Genomic DNA, 20,212 nt, shown 5'->3' on the forward strand with positions numbered 1-20,212 from the left:
ATAGAGGATCTTTGGCTGAATACAGACCCCACATCAGATGGGACTCGTCTGTGTGTTCTGACCTTGTGTTCCTCAGCAGCTGTGTGTGTGTCGCAGTGGTTCTGACTCTGAGATGACTTCAACTTCTTCTGGAAGTCTTTGATCCACTCTGTGATGCCCAGGAGGATCCCCAGCCGGTGCAGACAGTTCAGGTGCCTCGGGTCGGACTGGGCCATGGTGACCAGGACCTGCTTGGACTTGGTCTGACCCAGGACACCAGAGAACGGCTCGAGAAACACCTGGAGGAACACACACACACACACACACACACACACACACACACACACACACACATCACAGTAATGACAACAAGCTCACGCAAGTTAGCTGTAATGCTGTGACGAAGCAGGAAGCTGCAGAGCTGCTGCTCACTGGGAAAGTCTGTGTTTGGCATGAAGACTGTGAAAGTGACAGCAGCCGCCTCCTCGCTCAGTGAGGAGCAGAAGCTGCCCACTCGTCAGGTCAGAGAGACACTCAGCTGCTCTGTTCCTCATCAGACACTGAGATAAAGATATGAAGCCCATCACTCTGAACACTCACACTGACTGAGCTAATCCTGTCTTCACCTGTTGGTCCTGTGCTAATGAACAGATTATTAAATAGATTTAAGTAGACCAGGAGGCCTCTGTTTCCTTTGAGGAAGCCGTGGGAGTAAATAAACAACATGCACATCTTTACTCTAAGATCAGAGCCCTGCTTTAAAATAACTCCAGGAAGCATGGCTGACGTGCACGAGCAGAGAGTGGCACTGACCTTCTTCAGCAGCGCCTGGCAGACTTTGGAGGGGATTCTTATGAAACAGTCCAGAAGGAATTTAGCCACTCTGCTGTAGCACCACACGTCCTCTTCATCCTGGGACAAATCTGAGGAGCACAAACTGGGTCACATCCACACCATCGTTTACAGCTCATCATTCCTCGTGTCCACACACAACTCCTACGGCTGTGTTTGAGAGACTTTAGACACTCTGTGTTTCATCATGAAGAAGTATTCACAGGAGCTGCTAACCTTGTGATCGATGCTAGCTGCTGTTTAAGCTCAATTCTGTATTTCATAAAGTTACTGCTGATGGAGGACCACTCATGTTTGTTCATCAAACAGTAATAAGTGTTGATGCTGTGATGTGGAAACGTTAACACTGTGAGGTTTTAAGGCTGATCTGACACGCTGCTAAATGCTGGTTTGGACAGAAACCGTGTTGTTGTTTTAAATTAAATCAGTGGAAGCAGCCTGAGGACAGAGCACGTATTTAAATACATTCGATATTTAATATTTACAGCTGAAACACAGTTATTAAGTGAACCCGCTCTGAAGCATCTCTACCTTCCTGAGCCACAGCGGCTGCCAGTGAGCTCTGCACGTGATTGGCCAGGAGGGCCGTGGGAGCGTTGGCGATGCCGTCAGCGACCACCATGGACACGAGGTGCCCGGCTGTGCCGACGGGGTCAAGGGCTGCCACGGCGGCTGAGAAATGTTTGTCTCCTGTGTGTGAGGTGATCCTGAGCAGCAGCCCAGGTGTCACCTCCAGCGCTGACAGGCCTGTGTGAGCTGTCAGGACATCAAGGACACACAATAAGAACACATGAACAGTGTTACTGACGACATCCTTGATCATTGAGTGTGTACGTGTGAAACAGAGGTGTATTTTGTGCATACAGGTGACTCAGTGTGTCTGACTCTCACCTGCGTGTCTCTCGATGAAGTCTTTGATGGGGCCGTGATGCGGTTTGAACACCAGCTCCCACTGACTCCACTCACTCAAATCCTCCAGCAGGGGGCAGGACTGCAGGCTGCACAGGGCCTGCTCCTTGGACATCTCCCCCAGCTGTCCCACCGCCTCAGCCCCAGCTTCAGCACTGAGCATGGAGGACAGACAAGAGGGCAGAGAGGAGGAGAACAGCTCGTTACAGCACACGTTCACAGAGTTCATGATTGAGCTTCACTGATATTACAGAATGATTCATCCGTAGCTCTGAGGCAGAAGTAATGTCTGATCGATGTTTGGATGTTTCTGCGCTCGTACCACGTGACCTGCCCGTTCTTCACTAAATAACTCAGGTAACACAGGTAAGATCACCTGGGGAGATTTCTGTCTCCTATCGCACTAAAGCAGCTTCTGATCATGTCATAGTGATGTCATCAGGACTATCTGTCTGATAACACTTTACTAACCTTGGCTTGCTGTGTCTGGCGAACAGGGCTGACTGGTAGTGCACCGGGCTCAGTCCTCCTCCAGACAGCGATCTCTGCCGTTGGACCAGACCGGCCAGCATGTGCAGGGTCCCTAAGCCCAGGTCCCGACTGTCCCGGACCCTGAAGTGGGCCCTCAGTGCTGACTCGATGTGGGAGAGCTGGGGGAGGAAGGAGGGTGTCACTGTCAGATGGGAGAACATGTATGGAACGGCCAGCTCAGACCAAAGATTCACCGCGAGGAGCTGAAACTGTTGCCGGACTACAACGTTGAGAAACCAGTGGTTGTAAATCTTTGGTCTGAATGGACCTCACAGAGGAGCAGAGGACGTGTTGCACATCGAGGGACTTAAAACAGGATGAGAATTATGGTTTTTGTGTGTCCATGTAAAGTCCTCACTTCTTCTGGATCAGTGGAGTTGATGTCTCCACACTGGTTGATGAACTCAAACACGTCCTGTCTGGAGGGCCTGAAGCCGCAGCCTGTTAGCTCCACGCTGCTGCTGCTGCTGCCCAGGATCAGAGTGGAGCCCAGAGAGTCCTGCAGCAGCTGCTCACAGACACACAGGAGGAAACATCTCATCACTGAGCACAGATCTGATAAAGACATGTAAGATGACTTAAAATAAAAAGCTGGTACCTGGATGTGTTTGACCAGGAAGTCCAGGAAGCTTCCCTGCTGTAAGGAGAGGAAGTCTTTGACCTGGAAGTGTTTGGTCAGCTTCCTCTCCAGAGCAGCCATGTGTGCCAGAGTGAAGGCTGAGCTCTGAGAGGACAGGCTGTCTCTGATGAACTGCTTCACTTTCACTGACAGACAGAGAGCAGACGTCACTCATGTGGACCACAGACGTCATTAGGAGACATTATCAGATGTCCTGCATTCATACCTTCACTGGGGAGGGACAGGGTGGTGTCGTCCTCTGCTTTAGTCTGTCCTGAGGTTTTGGGAGTCTTCTCTTTGGGCACCAGGTCCTGAGGGACAGCCAGCGAGCCTCCACAGATAGAGAGCTGGAACAGAGCTCGAGCCAGCCTGTTATCTGACACCTGCAGCAGGAAGCTCTGCACGTGCTGGAGGAACATGAAACAAAGACTTCAGAGTGTTTCTCTGTGACGACGACACCAAAGAGTAAATCTATAGAACATAATTAACATGCAAATTACAGAGTTTTAGCTTTGAACAACAACATGTTTCTAACTTTATATATATATATATATATATATATACACTTTTGTCATTTACGTTTTGAACCGACCGAAGTGACCTCAGAATCTCAGTAAATGTTAACTTTCACGTATTTCCAACAAGCGTTTCCCATGTTTGTGTGAAATTTTGTGACACATTAAAGATGAGTACATTCTGTACATCAGTTCAAACTGCTCTGCCACTTATCCCTCTGATGTCTTTACTGACAGCAGAGCAGAGTGTAATAAACTACACAGCACTGATGTTAAAGTTCCTCTTTACCACCACAAAGGATTCACTGATAGAGAACAGGTGTCAGTCTCCTGAACCCACCTTAGCCATCCTGGGGCTGAACACGCCCTCTGCGTTAGAGAAGACGGCCAGCACCACCTCGGCTGCCGTCAGGGAGGCGTACTTTCTCCGGAGGTCCAAGCTGCCCGAGGAGGAGGAGGAGGCTGCTCCCTGCACTGGATCCAACACGCTCCTCTTGATCTTCCTCAGCCGCTCCAGGGTCTCCTCCTCCAGCTCCCTCTGGATCACCTCCCTGGCCTGATCCAGGTAGAGGTGCTCACTACGACTCACCTTGATTAAAGTCTGAGGAGGAGTGAAGCAGAGGACCACCGTGAGACCAAGACACAGGTACTGTGCTGAGGCCTTCCAAATATATCTTTAATTACAATTCAATGCAACTTTATCTGTTTGTATGTCACGAAGGCTGAAAAGATGGGATGACTGTTAGAATATATATAATGAAGGTTTGAATAATTAAAGTTTAAATATATGGACCACATGTAAGGCTGCATGTACGAGCCAGAATAAAACTGGTCGATGTTATCGCTGCAGCAAGCGCACCAGATGACAGCGCTGTGATGACAGCCGCGGCGGCTATGGAGGCTTGAATTTCTCCACTGCCTGTGAAGTCCTCACATCATAGTTCAGGGAAGTATATCCTGATCAATATATATTCATTAATATTAGTATGTATAACGAACTGCCCTCCCTCGGGGAGAGAGAGAGTGCATGCAGGGCAGCGCGGACGCGGTGCAGAAAGTGGTCATGTGAGCATGAGACATGTTGGGCTGTATGTCAGTTTAGTGAAGAGTGTGAACTGAGCTGCAGACGAGTCCTTGTTTACAGTGACAGAGTGACAGCTGTCTCATGCACGACTCCTCCGCAGGTTGAAAGTGCAACAGTTATGTGTTTCATTAATTCATTTTTAGACTAAATTATTGTAGGGACAATTCAGTCATTTCCTTACTCGACTCTGCGCCCATGATACAGCCTGCCTATGCAGATAATATTGGACCGTAATTTTACCCGTCTGTCAGAAACATTGAAAGCTTCCTGGACACGTGGACCGGCACAGGTGCTGTTCTCACAGAAACCCTGCTTCCACCTGAGCCCCCACGTCAGCCCCTCTCTACACTCTTCACCTGTATACTATGGAGAGCCCCAGACACAAGCCCATATAATCTGACTATTTGTCCACATATAAGCAAAGATTAATTCTACACATACAAACTGTCATTCCATATAATCAAACTGTGAACATGTATGTTAAATGTGCATCACATTTGGGACGTCCAGAGTCCATCAGGCTCAGATGGAGAGAACACACGTCGCCATGAGTTCACCTTGATGCTCTCTTACCGCGATGGGCAGCCCCACGCTGTGTATCCTGATCCCCAGCTCGTACGGAGAGTCACAGCTGTAGTGATCGGCCAGATACTTCATGAACTCAGCCAGGTCCACTTTGGGTTTACTGCTCTGCCTCCTGAAGATACGAAGTTGCTGAACAGAGAGGAGACATGATTTCATGTAATACCTTTGTAGCCTTGTAGTCGTTGTTTGAAGCGTGCAGTCCTGACATCATTGCATGTGCACACCTGGCCAGTAAAGCTTCTGACTCACAGCCAGCTGAATAAAAGGAGCCTGTTCTGTCCATGTTTTAGGTGTAACTCTCTGAACTCATAGAAAAGGTCTGCATGTGCTCTGTTATATTGAAGCTGCAGACATGGTTTGAATGTTACCATGGAAACCTCCGCCACAGGGATTTATGCTGTGTGACACCTTCAGGTCATTTGCATCATTTTACATGACTGACCTGGTGTGTGATGCTTCTAATACAAACATCACTTCTGACCTCCTCCAGAGACTTCTAACAGCTGATGTGTAAGTTCAGATGCTGCAGGGGCGTCATGACACGTTGCAGGCTTCAGGTTCAAAGGGTAAAAACACAAACAAACATGTAAACCATAAAACCTCAAGCGTACACACAAGGCTCAAGCTGCAGACGTGAACGAGTACATCCTGAAGGTTTGTTGGTGAATGTTTGCTAACAGGTCATGTAGCGTGTCCATCGTACCTTTAGGATTTCGACTGTCTCGATCTGGCGGATATCGTCGTCCTTGGTGTTGCTGTCGATCTTGAACATGCGGTGGATGAGGGGCAGTTTGCAGAGCGGCCCCAGGTTCAGCTCCTCGTAGTGCTTCTTGTCCTTCAGGCCGGCCAGAGACTGTCCCAGCTCGTACAGGGTGCAGATGGAATTCACCGCCTCCGTGCACTGACAGAAAACAGACTTGAATACAGACCAAACATTCATATTTAAACATGTATGAGCAGGAGCATGAGCCCACCTCTATGAACATGTTGATCTCTCTCATCATGTACTGAAGGTCTTTGAGGGCGGGAATCATCCAGGGTTTAATCCTCCCTGCTTCCAAAGAGGGAATCTGCATCAGCTGGCACACCCTGGATATCACCTGGAACAACAAGATTAATATTTACTTCATATTGATTTAATATGTTTACATGCACAGATTGGCAGACTCAGGGTAAAACCTGCTCCGAAGAGAAACCATACAATAAACACTGATTATCTTTACTAGAGCCTTCATCAAAACATGTTGATGATTAATCAGGATACTCATTAAAATAGCATTATCTAATTATATATCCTGATGTCTTGATCAACATGGGCGGTCTAAGAAGCTGAAAGGGCCCACGCTGTGTGTGTTGAAACCTGCTGCTGTTAGCTTGTGTTTCTGTTACTGACATCTAATTACAGGACAAAGTTATGGACACTGAAACTTCACAGTTTTCATTGACATGTATTAAATAAGATATATTGTGTTTTACTGTGAAGGAACAGCTCAGCCTGTTGGAAACAGACTCATCTGTGTTGTGTGAAAGTTACATCTGAAACCTCTCCCATGTCTGTCTCTGAACATGAAGCTGGAGGCAGGAGGGCACAGACAGCATGCTCCATCTATTTCACACAGATATAAAGTGTGACTTATCCAGGTGAAGGGGGTGGTGGCCTGTTTTAACCTTTCAGAGCCAGGCTAGCCATTTCCCCTTGCTTCTAGGCCTTATGCTAAGCTAAGCTAAGCTAGTCACCTGGTGGCTCTCGCCTCTGGTTTAAAATATGTTTGTGTCTCCTCCTCACCTTTTCTTTGGTGACCAGCTCTCCCTCTGCAGCGATGTTTCGGATCACGTCCTCCATCAGGCTGTTGACTTGGTCCTGATCCAGGATTCTCCTCCTCCACCTCCCTGAGGCCTCCTCCTCATCCTCCTCCTCCACAGCCTCCACCGCCCTCACGTTAGCTCCTTGCACCTCCCTCAGCTGAGCATGGTAAGCCTCTTTAAAGATGGGGGCACAGCCCTCTCTCTTGGGTGTGTCTCTACCTTTATTCTTCTTCTCTTTGGTCACATCTTGTCCCAGCGCGGGGAAGTCGGAGGGCGACAGGAAGCTGGATGCAGCGGGCTGACGCTGCGGCTCTTTATCAGGCTCTTTCAGAAGCTTCTGTGCTGCTGTGGAGGCATGTGGAAACACATGTTTGTTCAGATAAGTGATGATCTTTTTGTTGTGTTATGTGCATGGAGCTGAATGCTGTCATGTCTGTGTACCTGCAGGTGTGTCCTGTACACCTGTGTGTGGCTGAGCTGCAGGTTCAGAGGGCAGCGTCTCGGGGCAGGAGGCCTCCCAGCTGTCGTACAGAGACATGTACTGAGAGAGAGGAAGCTGCTCAGAGAAGTGCTGGAAGTAGTTGGTCTGCAGCTGCTCCATGGACGGAACCGTCAGCTGGTACCTCTTCATCACCTGGAACATATCAGCAACACTTGGACAGAGGCCACACTGATAGTGACTGTGGTAAGGTCAAAGGTCAGCCTTTTAATCAAAGTTATTAGCTCGTTATCGTTGTTTGTTCACATCACATGACTTGATATCACATTGTTTTTCTCTCTGTAACTCAAACACTTTGAATAGAACTCATATCATTGTATAACAAAGTTTGAACACCATTTTCAATCAATCCATTTTATTGATATGGCATCAGCTCATAACGACGTTATCTGAAGACCCTTCACACACAGAGCAGGTGAAGAACATGCTCTGTTATTTCATTGATTTCACAATAATTCAGCTTGTTTAAGGAACGTGCTGAGCCTTAATAATGAAACTTCATGTGTGTGATGGTTAAACATTTATGTCCCCTGAAACCAACAGGCATGAAGTTTTATTATATATTTCAGCTAGATGCTACTTGTTCAACTCCACAGTTTAAACAGTTTAAACCATCTGACCAGAGAAAAGTCTGATTATTAATTGTATTATTCACCTCTCATGACGATGCTGCTCATGATCAGTTTCCCATTAACATGTCTTTAATGACAGTGTTACATGCTGCAGGCCTCCTGTCGTCACTCGACTTATTAAAGCATGTATGGATGTTTGAGTACCTGTTTCTCTCTGTGTTCATGTTTGTGCCCGGCTGTGAGGGACTGTAACAAGATTTAAGACAGCATTCAATCAGATCTATTTTCTCTTGAACTGTGAACAGATCTCATGTAATGTCTTTAGCTGAAGGTGATGTGTGATGTTTGTCTAAGACAGGTGAACACAGCCTCTGTATGTGTCTGCATCACTGACCTGTAGGACCCGCTGGTACAGCTGCTGCTGGGTCAGGGTGTCAGCAGGCCTGGTTGGAGTCGGGAGCTGATTCACAGGAGGACTCTGGGCGGAGGGTAAACAGGAAGAGGAAATCAAAGAAGGACCCAGGAAGCTGAGTCCTGCCAGAGTTGGAGGCACACGGAGAGAGCTGACATCCACCTGTGACACGCTGACACGGGGGGAGGCCCTGAGGGACTCAGAGCTCTGTGGAGTCTCAGGCCTGCTGTCTCCTGAAGACTTCACAGAGGCAGGCCGACTCACAGGCTGGTGGATCTGATGGAAAACCACTTCCCCCCTCACAACCAGATCTCCACTCAGAGAGTCCACCAGACAGGAAATGGTTTTGAAGCCCAGGGAGGCCAAGGCCAGGTTGTGTCTGTGTCTCTGGCTGTAGACGATAGCCACCTTCTTCAGAGGAATCCCTGCTGGGTATTCTTTCATCATGGTCACGATGTTCTGCAGAACCTCCTCGATCCTCTCGCTGTCCTCTGTTGCTGTTTCTGATGCTCCAGATTCAGCTCGAGCTTTGGCCCGCCTTTTACGCCACTGGTCCTTGTGAAACACCACTTCCTCGTCCACAACCAGGTGCCTGTCCAGAGAGGAGACCAGGCTGGTCATGGAGTCGAAGCCCAGCGAGGACAGCACCAGGTTCTTGTGGTACATCTGGCTGTAGGCGATCGCCACCTTCTTCAGAAGAACCCCATCTGGGTGTTCTTTCATCATGGTCACTATGTTCTGTAGAACCTTCTCTATCCCCTCGCTGTCTTCTGTGTGTTTTTCTGATGATCCAGCTCGAGCTTTGGCCCGCCTTTTACGCCATTGGTCCTTGTGAAACACCACTTCCTCAATCACAACCAGATCTCTGTCCAGAGAGGAGACCAGGCTGGTCATGGAGTCGAAGCCCAGCTCGGAGAGTGTCAGGTTCTTGTGGTACATCTGGCTGTAGGCGACAGCCACCTTCTTCAGAGGAATCCCATCTGGGTGCTGCTTCACCATTTTCACGAGCTTCTCCAGGACTCTCTCCATCTTCAGTTATCTATCAGGAGAAAAAGAGACACTGCAATTAACAGACAAACACTGCACAGCAGATTCATTTTAGGCTTCACTGCAATCTCTAAACTCATCTGCTATAGTCTGACAACGATACATCCTCTGGGAGTGACGGTGAATTTAGCTGGCATTATATAGCCAGCGATTAGCTATAAACGACTTCCAGCCCAGACGTCCTTCTCCGTGCGCTGCATTGTTTACAGTCCAGTCAGCAGCTTGAGCAGCGACCGTGTGTTCAGATCAAAGTGAAATTCTCCCTCCAGATATGTCTGCTAAATAAACGCTGTCATCTCTTGGTTTGTCCCATCCCCTGGAGGAGCGCCCGTTCATCTGTCTGTGCTGAGTCTCAGTTTCACTGTAAACAGTAAGTTACACAGAGGCTGCACTCTGGCTTACTTCAGCGGGATGAAGCCCAAACAGAAACTTTTCTTGTGATCGACTTTAATTAACGGCTCTTCAGTTTGCTGAAATAACAACATCATGATGCAGATTAGGAACAAGTCAACATGAAGCTTTGTCAGGTCTGTCCTCAAGAGGAGAAGAAAACTACTTTAACGGAGGGCGGAGCCATCATTTATGAGGTGTTCAGGGAAGTCAGGAAATCTAAGCTCTGAACGGCTTTCATGACGCAGCGTCCAGTAGCTTTGTCTCAAGTTGAATTTGTGATCTAGAGCAGAAACACGCTGCAGATTACGTCCCTCCTGCTTTTGTTTTTCCTGCATACGCTGCAACCTGCTGATACGTGATTGGTCAATACTACTCGGACTACAAACAGAAACCAGAACACTTCCTGTTCTAAAGATCCATGTGCCTGCCAACAGATTCTACAATCTATGTACCTTATCTAAGAGGATTGTTCTCTCAACTCTGCCAGGTGTCTTTCTGAAACAAATCACTTTATGAAAGTGATGTTAAACTGATGTGAGTGTGGACCAGCATGTGTATGTGTTTATATATGTAGAGTCTCTATTTTGTGGCTCCTCATCTCCTCCTGCCTTTCACTCAGCGCGCTATCATGAAGGATGTCTTGATTCCTAACCGCCTGTTTCCTTGACTCCTCACTCCTTGTGTCTCCTCCTCGCCTCCTCTACTCGAATCTCAGGTGGGAGGGACAAACAAGCAAGGAAAGGAATCAAGGCTGAACAAACAGAGAAAGGAAAGGAGGCGTAGGTCTGCTCAGCACAAACTCACAGCATTTTCTGTTGCAGCCAAAAACGTCAGAGGCTTTTTCTTTTTTCACATTCACTGTGAGCGACAGGGACAAACACTGCAATAAAGCCATCGACCGGCTGAGCCAGCTGTTTGTCTTCTCACATCACTTCAGGTCAACCTCTGTGTGAAGACGCCAAATAACACACGTCAGACTGAATGACACTAAATGCTCATCTGGCACTGCATGTGCACATCCAATGTTATTCATATGTGCGAAGGATAATCTACATGCAAGTGGACGGCTTACAGTTCTCAGCACATGAACATCGATTAAAATCACAAGACGACATCGAGTGCTGGATTTATTATCGTGGCGTCACTGTGTAGAGTCTGCTTAAAGACGGATCAGGAAGCTGACGAGAGAGGGACGACCACACCGATCAGCTGTCTGCTTCACAGCAGAAACAAAGGATTTCTCCAGCACACAGCGTAACACAGATATTACAGGAAAAGATGCTCTATGTGTATTCCACACTGCAGACATAAGGAGGTCCATATTTCTGCAGGCGTGGGGAAACAGGACGACTGGTCAAATTTGCAGAAACGTTGCAGCAGTTGGTACAACCTGTGGGAACGCAACATCACAACTTCCTGCAGGAAGGTTGCATCACCTTCATGGGCTCATACTGTATCTGTCTCTTACTGAAGCAAAATAATATCAAATATCTAATGTAATGTAGAATATCTTTTTAGCCATAATAATACTAATAATCCACAGAGGAGATAAACACTGTGTGCAACCATCGGAGGCTCAGATTAAACACGTTCAAACAGTCAGAGCTTTGATGCTTCTTTAAACTGGACATAATCAGAGAGAGCTGGGATCAATACACAGGCACAGTTATTATCATTATTATATGCTATTATCATGTCAGGATTGGAAAATACTAAACCTGTAATATTGCAACAGAGATGAATCACAGACACAAATACCCTCCTCTAACAGCTCGCCCAAACAGTAAGACAACAAACTGAGCACAGTGATAATAATGTGAGTCATCTCTTCCACCAGAGGCACACCCAGTGACCCGTGTTTGTTTATGGCTACAGAGTTACATGTAACAGCTACAGAAGGAGGTTCATCTTTGGCTGAACAACCTCTAACCTCTGACCCTAGTCCTAACCTCCCTGCAGAGCTTCATGCTGCCTCTGAGGGAGCGTTTATCATCAGCCACAACACAATGAGAAATAAATAAGGCAAGTGGTTAAATGATTAAACTAAAGTCATGAACATTCATCCAACACACACACACACACACACACACACACACACAGACTTTGGTTTCTGCTCTCTTTCTCTGAATGATGGTGTCTTGTTCGCCAGGGCACATTATTTATGCATGACTCAATAATAAAATCAATCATCATCATCATCATCATCATCATCATCATCATCATCATCATCATCATCATCATCACTGCCCCAGCCTGTCAACAATACAATCAATACACTCTTTTGTATTTAGTTTAAGCGTGTCATTACCGATACAAACTGTAGTTGTTAATGTAAAAGTTAAAACAGCACTTAGTTAGCATTAGCATCCTGCACACAGGCAGGTGGATACACTACAGCACAGATCTGCATGCAGACAGAACAGAAAGAATCTTTCTTACCGATTATTTTAATGACTGAATGTTCGTCTCGTCTCAGTCAGAAGTTCAACTACTGACTACAAACCTTCCTGTTCAGCTTATAAACCTCCCCCCCCCCCCGGGTTTCTTTATGAGCTTGGTGAGCCAGAAACGAAACTGAAAGTTAAAGTGAGGCTCTAACAAGTCTACAGCTGATTGGGAACAACAGCCAAACTCTTGTGTTCCTCGAAACAGTCCCGCCTCACCAGCAGAGAGCAGCTGCACACTGACTGCACTGACCTACAGCAGTCAGTCAGTTAAAGTCTAATATCTGCTGTGAGACTCAGCCTTCAGCATATGACATGTCTGAGAGGCGACGTCAGGATGAAGCAGTAAAAACAGAACTGAAGGGCAACAGAGGCCTTAGGTTTCACATTCCTGTCCAGCTGCTGAGTCACTAACCTGCTGTGTGACACAGCATGTGACCTGTGATGTTCAAGTCCCAACAGGAAACAGAGCAGAATACGCAACCCCAGGCACACCCTCTTCCTGCTCAGTGCTACACAGAAGCACATTTAGATCACCAAATCAAACTAGGGATGCACGATATTATCGCCACCTTATCGGTATCGGCCGATATTGGCTTCAAAATGAACTAACTGGTGTGTTGGCCGATATCTGCCGATATAATTAACCGATAAAATAATTGGCTGCTGCATACTTGACTAAATGCCCGACCTCGGCGCAATGTCCCCGGCACGAAGAAGACCTGCACGGCGCAGCGTGATGACGTCACGTGTGTCTACCTGCAGCATGAGAGAGTTAGAAGCCAAAATGTCCGCGGTGTGGAAGTTTTTCAAAGTGTCCGAAATAGATAGCAAAACTGCTATTTGCAACGACTGCTCAGCTTCGGTGATGCGAGGAGGAGCCAAGGCAAAGTCTTTCAACACTACAGACTTGATTAACCATCTCAAGACCCGTCACCCTGACCGTTGTAACAAATGTGATAAGAGCATAACCATTATACTGTACGCTTATTCCAATACAGAAGAAGGAGTTGATCTCTGCAATTAGGTGTGTGGGAAAAAAATATCAGTATCGGTAATCGGCTAAATGAGTTGTAAAATATCGGCATATAGCATATCGGCAAAAAATCCAATATCGTGCATCCCTAAATCAAACTGGGACTCTGCTGGGAGGCAAATTTCAAATCTGTGCCGTTACTTCACTCTTTACCTCTAGTTCAACGATCTGGAAGTACTGTTGTGTTAAAACTAACGTGCACCTGAAGAAATGAAACACAACAGGAGATAACATCAGGTCGTAGGCGTCGTCCCTGCAGTCACACTGCAGTCTGCAAGTCTTGTCCAGGATGTCGTCTAACTCTGATCTGAAGAACTGCACAGCAAGACCTAAATAATCTGCAGTCTCCCCCATAGGCTGAATCCTCCTCCCTGATACAGACAGGTAGACACCGCACAGGAACTGGTTTACAGTGTATATCGATGTTAAATATTCCATTGAGAAAAATAGTAATTTTACCTCACATAACATGGAAGTTGCTGGTCGACCGCTGCCTGGATCGGTTAGTTTGTTTATTATTGTGTTACTGTTCTAAAGAGCTGGCTCGGATTAAACTCAACACAACAACACAAGGTGTCCAAACGAGTAGCATGTGTCTGCAGAGCCGGAGGCTGCAGATTCAGGACCGCAATTCTAGGACCCTTGTAGTTTGAGACAGCACCACCTGCATTGGATAGCTGAAGACCACATTTTATCAAGAACATGGCTGACGACCGAAGTGTGAGTATTATTATATAACAATTCTGTTGTCTTGAATTTGACAGCGAAATTAATGTTTTACTGTGATACATTTAATATGATATGATTGTATTTACTACTGTGATTAGACTGAATGGCACTACAAACATTCATCTAGCTAATGATAGCTTGCTGGAAACAAACTGTTTGGTGAAAAGGGGTTTTTGTTAGTTTAGTTTAGTTGAATCCGAAACGACTATGAAACGTAATTTTAACCTGTGCTTTTAAATAAACTTAAAAAGAGGATGAAAGCAATAGTATGGATGATATGGGAAAAACATGTTTACCTTTTCTTCAAAGCATGAAACTCGGTACACTTGTAGCGTTCGTGGCTCTAACCATTTTCTGAATTTGGGCCGATAAGGCGAGTTACTGGACAAGGCCATCGCCAAAACACAGGGCCATTTTATTCTATGCTAAAAGTGTATTATGTATTTAGCACCCTTGTAATTAAACAAATATATCACAGAAAGGGTATTGCCTGCCCCATGTTTCGATGTTGAAGAGTTACAAGAATACCCTTGTAATTCAACATCAATTGAAATTTGTTGAAGTGAATATTTAATGGTGAATTTAGTAGAATTGTTAGATGGGAAATCACACGCTTGTGGGAGAGTTGACCACAAACTCAAAGCATTTTTGCCATGGCTCCATCTCTGATAAAGTTCAGGGCAAGTGTACCAAGTGTCAAACATTTCACCTCAAATTAGGCGAATATAACATGGAATGTCTAAATTCTGTCTGTCAGCTACATTAAATCAGCTGTTGCCTACTATCTTCAGGGTGAATGCCTGTTTTTATTGTATTAATGTCTTACCATTTTAGTTAGGTTTAAATATTCCTATAATTAAACTGCTGACTGTCTGTGTACCCCACAATAAGTGTTATCAGACAGTTGACTTCCTTTTGATTTTTTTTGTAATGTTGGATGAGATTTTTCATTCTTAATAGGATTTATGTAGGCCTTTTCTGCGACAGCGAAGAACAGGACACCCTTTTCGCCTGTCTCAAAGCAGAACTGCATAGAACACCAACACAACTGAGCATCACAGATGAAGTGCAGTTCATCCTTGGTGTTCTTTTTCCAGAGGTAAGAGTACCATTGTAATATACTGTATGTGCTCCTGCTCCTGCACTTTTTCCACCTACCTATCTATCTATCTATCTATCTATCTATCTATCATTTTTTAATGAACCTCTTTCTTTTTGTAGGCCATTATATATGGAATTTCTGTGCTGGAAAATGTGTCCTTGCAGGACTCTCTGCTCCTTTTTGCCAACAAAGGTAAGAGGAGAGAATGTGAATTATTTTTTGCAAAGTCATACAATCTTAATAAGCTATCTACCAATATAAGTTCAATTAAGAAGTAATAATGTTTTTAAGTGTTACTGATATTTCTGTTATCCCAGCATTGATGATGTTGTCTGTTTACTGTTTTAGTGAATTGGAGGAATTTTGCAGAGGCATTGATAGGCAACTAAGGAAAGAAGGGAAATAATTAAAATGGTAGGTAGTGCTGTTACCTACTTCACAACTTGAACTTTGAATATTAATGGTTCTGAAGAGTCAGACATCAATAACATGTTCTTTCTGTTCCTTCCTTTCGGTCTCTGCGTCTTTGTCTCTCTGCCTGTTTGTTGGGGTGACAGAGAAGAATGCCGGATGTGTTCACTGACCACCTGTCACGTTCAGTTTAAGTAGTTAGGTAGTAGTATGTAGTTTGATGGGGTTTTTTTCTGTTAGATAAATGGTTTCATTGTTAGTTCTGTTTTTGTATTTTAATAAAGATTCTACTTCAATAGCTAAAGAATGTGTGAATTTTCTATTTACATTATTACAAAAAATATATATTTGGGTGTAATAAACATTTAAACTGTTGTTAGAATTAGTATTTGGGTGTAATAAACCATTATACTGTTGTTAGAATTTGTATTTGGGTGTAATAAACTTTTAAAACTAAACGTTGTTCAACAAAAAAGTGGTATTTGAACGGAAAACAGCATTAGTTGCTTTTTTACAGTCCTCCAATAGGTGGCAGTGTCGCAAAAACACAAGGGTCCTAGAACTACTAGAGTAGACTTAAAACTTTCCTCTTTGATAAAGCTTATAGTTAGGGCTGGCTCAGGCTTGGACTAGCCCATAGTTATGCTGCTATAGGTTTAGACTGCCGGGGGGATCTGACACACCAAGCTTCTCTCTCTCTCTCTCTCTCTCTCTCTGACTCTCTGACTCTCTCTCTCTCTCTCTCTCTCTTCCTCTCTCTCTGACTCTCTGTCTCTCTCTATCTCTATCTGTCATATTAATGCAGCTCATTAACTCTGTATTTTCTGGTCCCATTAACATTACTAACCACATATCTTCCCGGGAGTTCTTGTGCTCCCTTGTCTTGAAGGTTCCTGAGGATCGTTGCTGCAGACCACCTGCTGCTGTGGACCTGCTCGACTGCAACAACTACTAACATCAGCCTTCCCCATAGTATCATTATTGTTGCTGCTAATGCTAATAGTAGACCTGTTGACTTCAACTGTTACAATTACGATTACCTCAGCCTTTATCATTACTCTGCTTCTCTCGCTAATTTATTTATTTATTTATTTATTTAGCCAATCTTCACCCTAGTCTACCACTATTATTGGCATTGTAACCATAAGTATGTGTCTGTTGTTGTTCATGTAACAAGGACATATGTTGTTGTGGTAACAAGAACATATGTTGTTGTTGCTCTCTTTGCCTGTCTCTATCCTGCATCTCCTTCTATCCCATTTTCGGCCCATCCAGTCGAGGCAGATGGCTGTTCAACATGAGTCTGGTTCTGCTCGAGGTTTCTGCCTGTTAAAAGGAAGTTTTTCCTTGCCAATGTGCCGAATTGCTAAGTGCTACTCATGGTGGATTGATGTTGGGCCTCTCTTTAAATAACTTAACAAAGAGTCGGTCTAGACCTGCTCTTTCTGTAAAGTGTCTCGAGATAACCCTGGTTATGATTTGGCGCTATACAAATAAAATTTGATTGATTGATTGAACTGTGGTCCCAGAACTGCGGTCCTGAATCTGCAGCCTCTGGCTCTGCAGACACCTAGTATTGGTCCAAACAAAACACAGACACAAACTGTGTCCTGTAAGGTAAAATGCTTTTATGAATGGAGTCTGGTGTGTTTGCAGAGAGTGATGTCACATCTGTTTGTGGTTAAAACAATCATCTTCCTCTGAAACAAAAGGTCTCTCTCTGTAGGGATCCTTTCTGTAATGTTGTCACACACTTAGAATAACAATCTGAGCCTGTCAGTGGAAACAACAAGAACTTTTAGTGGACGACCTTTGATCCATCAAGGATGATGTTGCAGCCATTACAGCCTGTTTCACCGCTGCAGGATGAACACATCTACTGGAGACACTCACACACGTCTGTACCCTTAAGTCATGAGGACTCCAATAAATGTAAAAACATGTAAACTCCCCTTTAAAAGACGACGGTGGTCCAACATACCTTACAGTTTGTGCCTCTGTGGTCAGAGCATCATGTCTGCAGTCTCCTCACAGGGTAGGCTGGAGATCTCTGCATGGAGAAGGCCTGAAGATGGAGGAGAAGACTGAGCCAGGGGAGTGATGAGGACATACAGCAGCTGACAACGGTCAAGTTAATCTTTGTAAAATCAAACATTAGGTCACAGGTTGAGTCCTACACCACACACAGGTCCTGACCCAGCAGACAGAATACAGCTTTATGAACAGACAGCCATCAGGGTTATTTTAACTCCAACCTCAGTGTGGAAATGATGTCTCAGCTTCCCTCCTTTGTCTCCCATCAATAACTAAGACAGCTGCTTGACAGGATTCCCTCTGCCTACATAGATCCTTAATGAAACTGGATTTTAATCCCTATACTGGTTTTAGAGGGAAAGTCACAGCTTACAGATACAATGTGATTTATTTTAGCTGGAGTGAAAGTGGATCTTTTCTATGTGCTCAGATTTGACATCAGTATGCTTCTACAAAGATACAAAGAAACATAAAACTTTATTAAAGAATATTTAACATTATCATAGGAGCCTGAGCCGTATGCCCACATCAGGCCGATATGATGACTGATTTATATGTTTTAAATATGTGCCGACATCAAACCTCTGCTTTTCAGAACATATAAAGTAATACTTGGAGTGATTTAGGACAGGTGTCATCGTGTAGTTTGTCCAACAGAGCTCACTGATAGAACCTTATTGGGTCCACCCATACATCGGTCGGGTTCTGCTTTAACTTTATGTGGAGTTCATATATCTTCAAAAGAAGACCGTGGGCCTTTAGGAACACATGTACTTCTATCAGCTAAAGTGATAAAACCAAACATACAAACCTGTTACTGTTTTAAACAGGGACAGTTTAGACTGCTGTCAGACAGTAACAGCAAAGTAACGGTCAAGTAACGGTAACTTATCAGGCAGTGATTCCCGCTCCTGACTAAGTAACGTTACTGGTGCACGGTACACGTGAAAGCGGCACTGACCAAAACAGACAGTAAAGTAATGATAACTGACTCTGTAGATACCTGTTCATGTGCCTCATGGTGCCCTCCTTTGTTCGCAGTAGTGGGCTGTGACTCTCAGCCAGCTGCAGGTGATCACCATGGAAATACACAACCTAGCTAGGCTGTCCTGTCTACTGTTAGCAAACAATACCTGAAGTACAAGGATTAAACTTTAAAGTAATCAACATTATTTGATCAATAACGAGCATTTAAATAACCTGTGGTATAGTTCTGATATTCCGGAATATCTTCATGGTTGTATATAAGTCCCAAATGCAGCAATTTAAGCAAAACTCGTTACATTTTCACATTGTTTGCTACAGCTAGTCGGGTAGCTAGCTAACGCTATGCTGCGTTCAGGTTACACGGAAAAGATAGTAAATACGCATTCCCTAATAAAGAAAAACGTTCATGGACAAAGATTGTTAATAAATATCGTGAATATCATTCACCTCAACCTTTGTTCATCAAAGCGTCCTGATGGTATGAGCTGCTTAAGAACTGAGGTTTAAAATCGTCCTCTAATTTTTAGTGCATGTTTATCATCAACAGTAATATAGGATAATATAGAAAACTTACATCTAAGTTATCATATACTCATCGCTTTATTATTTTGATTCAAGTGTGAAACAGCAGTTTGGCTGAGCACAACTAGTAAACTAAACTATCGTCTTTACAGGTTTCAGAGAGGTATAACGGGAGGTTATTAAATCAGACAGTCCCTTTTACCGGTGTATTGAATGCAGCATTGTGAAAGCGCCTCGTGAATAACCGTTAAAATTGAACTAAAATAGAACACAGCCTACAGCAGGCCTACCTCAGCAGTGTCTTCTAGTTAAGGGTTAAATCTGTCAGTCATACAGATAATTTTGGTCCCTATCAAAGGTGCTAAAGAAAAAATGCAAAGAAACAACAAAACAGTCAAATCTGGGATTAGGTCAGCATAGGCTACTTGATAACTTGATATGTTGGCCTATTTTTCAGTACTGTGAATTAATAATGTGTAACTAGCCTATGAGCCTAATAAACGTCTTTAAATCGCTGCTCAGTTACTATTAGATGCTGTGATTCTCTTATAAACTAATGACCCATAAATTAAACATTTCCACAATGAATGATTTTTGGTACATTTTAAAGTCAACCAAAGTAAACTCAGAAGAATAGAAACGTAGTGTTAATGGCTTCACATCAACACACTGACATTAAAGGAGGACCGTTTATTGACCGGTGGTCACTGAACGCCTCCTTCAGCTCCATGACTCATGTTTGTTTTAATCTCACCTGAGTGATGGATTTATTTTCTGTTCTAAAAGAAATGAAACATGATGCACAGATCGATCACCACAGTGACTCTCCTGTGGTACAGTCTGTGGAGGTCAGTGAAGTTTGTGTTTTGGGCCTATTTTGGGCAAGAACTTACATTAGTTTAAGAAGTTTTATTTGTCATTTTTAAACAGTGTTTTACGTCATTTCTGACTCAAAACGTGTTCAGATGAAATCATTTGATAACAGCACGATGTTGATTTAAATGAGCTCCACTGTGATGATCGGCTCTGTGATGAACAATGATGAGGAAGTGAAAGTAAAAGAGCTTACCGCAGAGTTCTGTTTTTTGTCTGTTAATTTATAACTTTTTATGTGAACCATCAGCTCCTCTATGTTCCACTTCAA

General features: G+C 44.4%; 1 protein-coding gene across 1 annotated transcript in view; it reads right to left on the bottom strand.

Moving 5' to 3' along the window:
- The window catches only part of LOC138593410 (uncharacterized), a 32,257-nt gene extending 19,960 nt beyond the window's left edge, over window positions 1-12,297 (bottom strand). Inside the window, exons 1-17 of the mRNA XM_069664408.1 lie at window positions 12,243-12,297; window positions 9,148-9,402; window positions 8,346-8,892; window positions 7,322-7,514; window positions 6,861-7,225; window positions 6,049-6,174; window positions 5,778-5,975; window positions 5,063-5,203; window positions 3,746-4,006; window positions 3,117-3,297; window positions 2,870-3,036; window positions 2,630-2,779; window positions 2,212-2,390; window positions 1,723-1,895; window positions 1,363-1,587; window positions 793-902; window positions 63-278 (exon numbers count right to left, since the gene is read on the bottom strand). Coding sequence (XP_069520509.1) covers window positions 63-278; window positions 793-902; window positions 1,363-1,587; window positions 1,723-1,895; window positions 2,212-2,390; window positions 2,630-2,779; window positions 2,870-3,036; window positions 3,117-3,297; window positions 3,746-4,006; window positions 5,063-5,203; window positions 5,778-5,975; window positions 6,049-6,174; window positions 6,861-7,225; window positions 7,322-7,514; window positions 8,346-8,892; window positions 9,148-9,392 — 3,477 coding nt within the window. The 5' untranslated portion in view covers window positions 9,393-9,402; window positions 12,243-12,297. The remainder of the gene's footprint in view (window positions 1-62; window positions 279-792; window positions 903-1,362; window positions 1,588-1,722; window positions 1,896-2,211; window positions 2,391-2,629; window positions 2,780-2,869; window positions 3,037-3,116; window positions 3,298-3,745; window positions 4,007-5,062; window positions 5,204-5,777; window positions 5,976-6,048; window positions 6,175-6,860; window positions 7,226-7,321; window positions 7,515-8,345; window positions 8,893-9,147; window positions 9,403-12,242) is intronic.
- Between the last annotated feature and the right edge of the window lie 7,915 nt (window positions 12,298-20,212).

This window comes from Semicossyphus pulcher, unplaced genomic scaffold (genome assembly GCF_022749685.1).
Source record: "Semicossyphus pulcher isolate SPU_LCO1_2020_fin unplaced genomic scaffold, fSemPul1.0.p SCAF_16, whole genome shotgun sequence".
NCBI classification, from domain to species: Eukaryota; Metazoa; Chordata; class Actinopteri; order Labriformes; family Labridae; genus Semicossyphus; species Semicossyphus pulcher.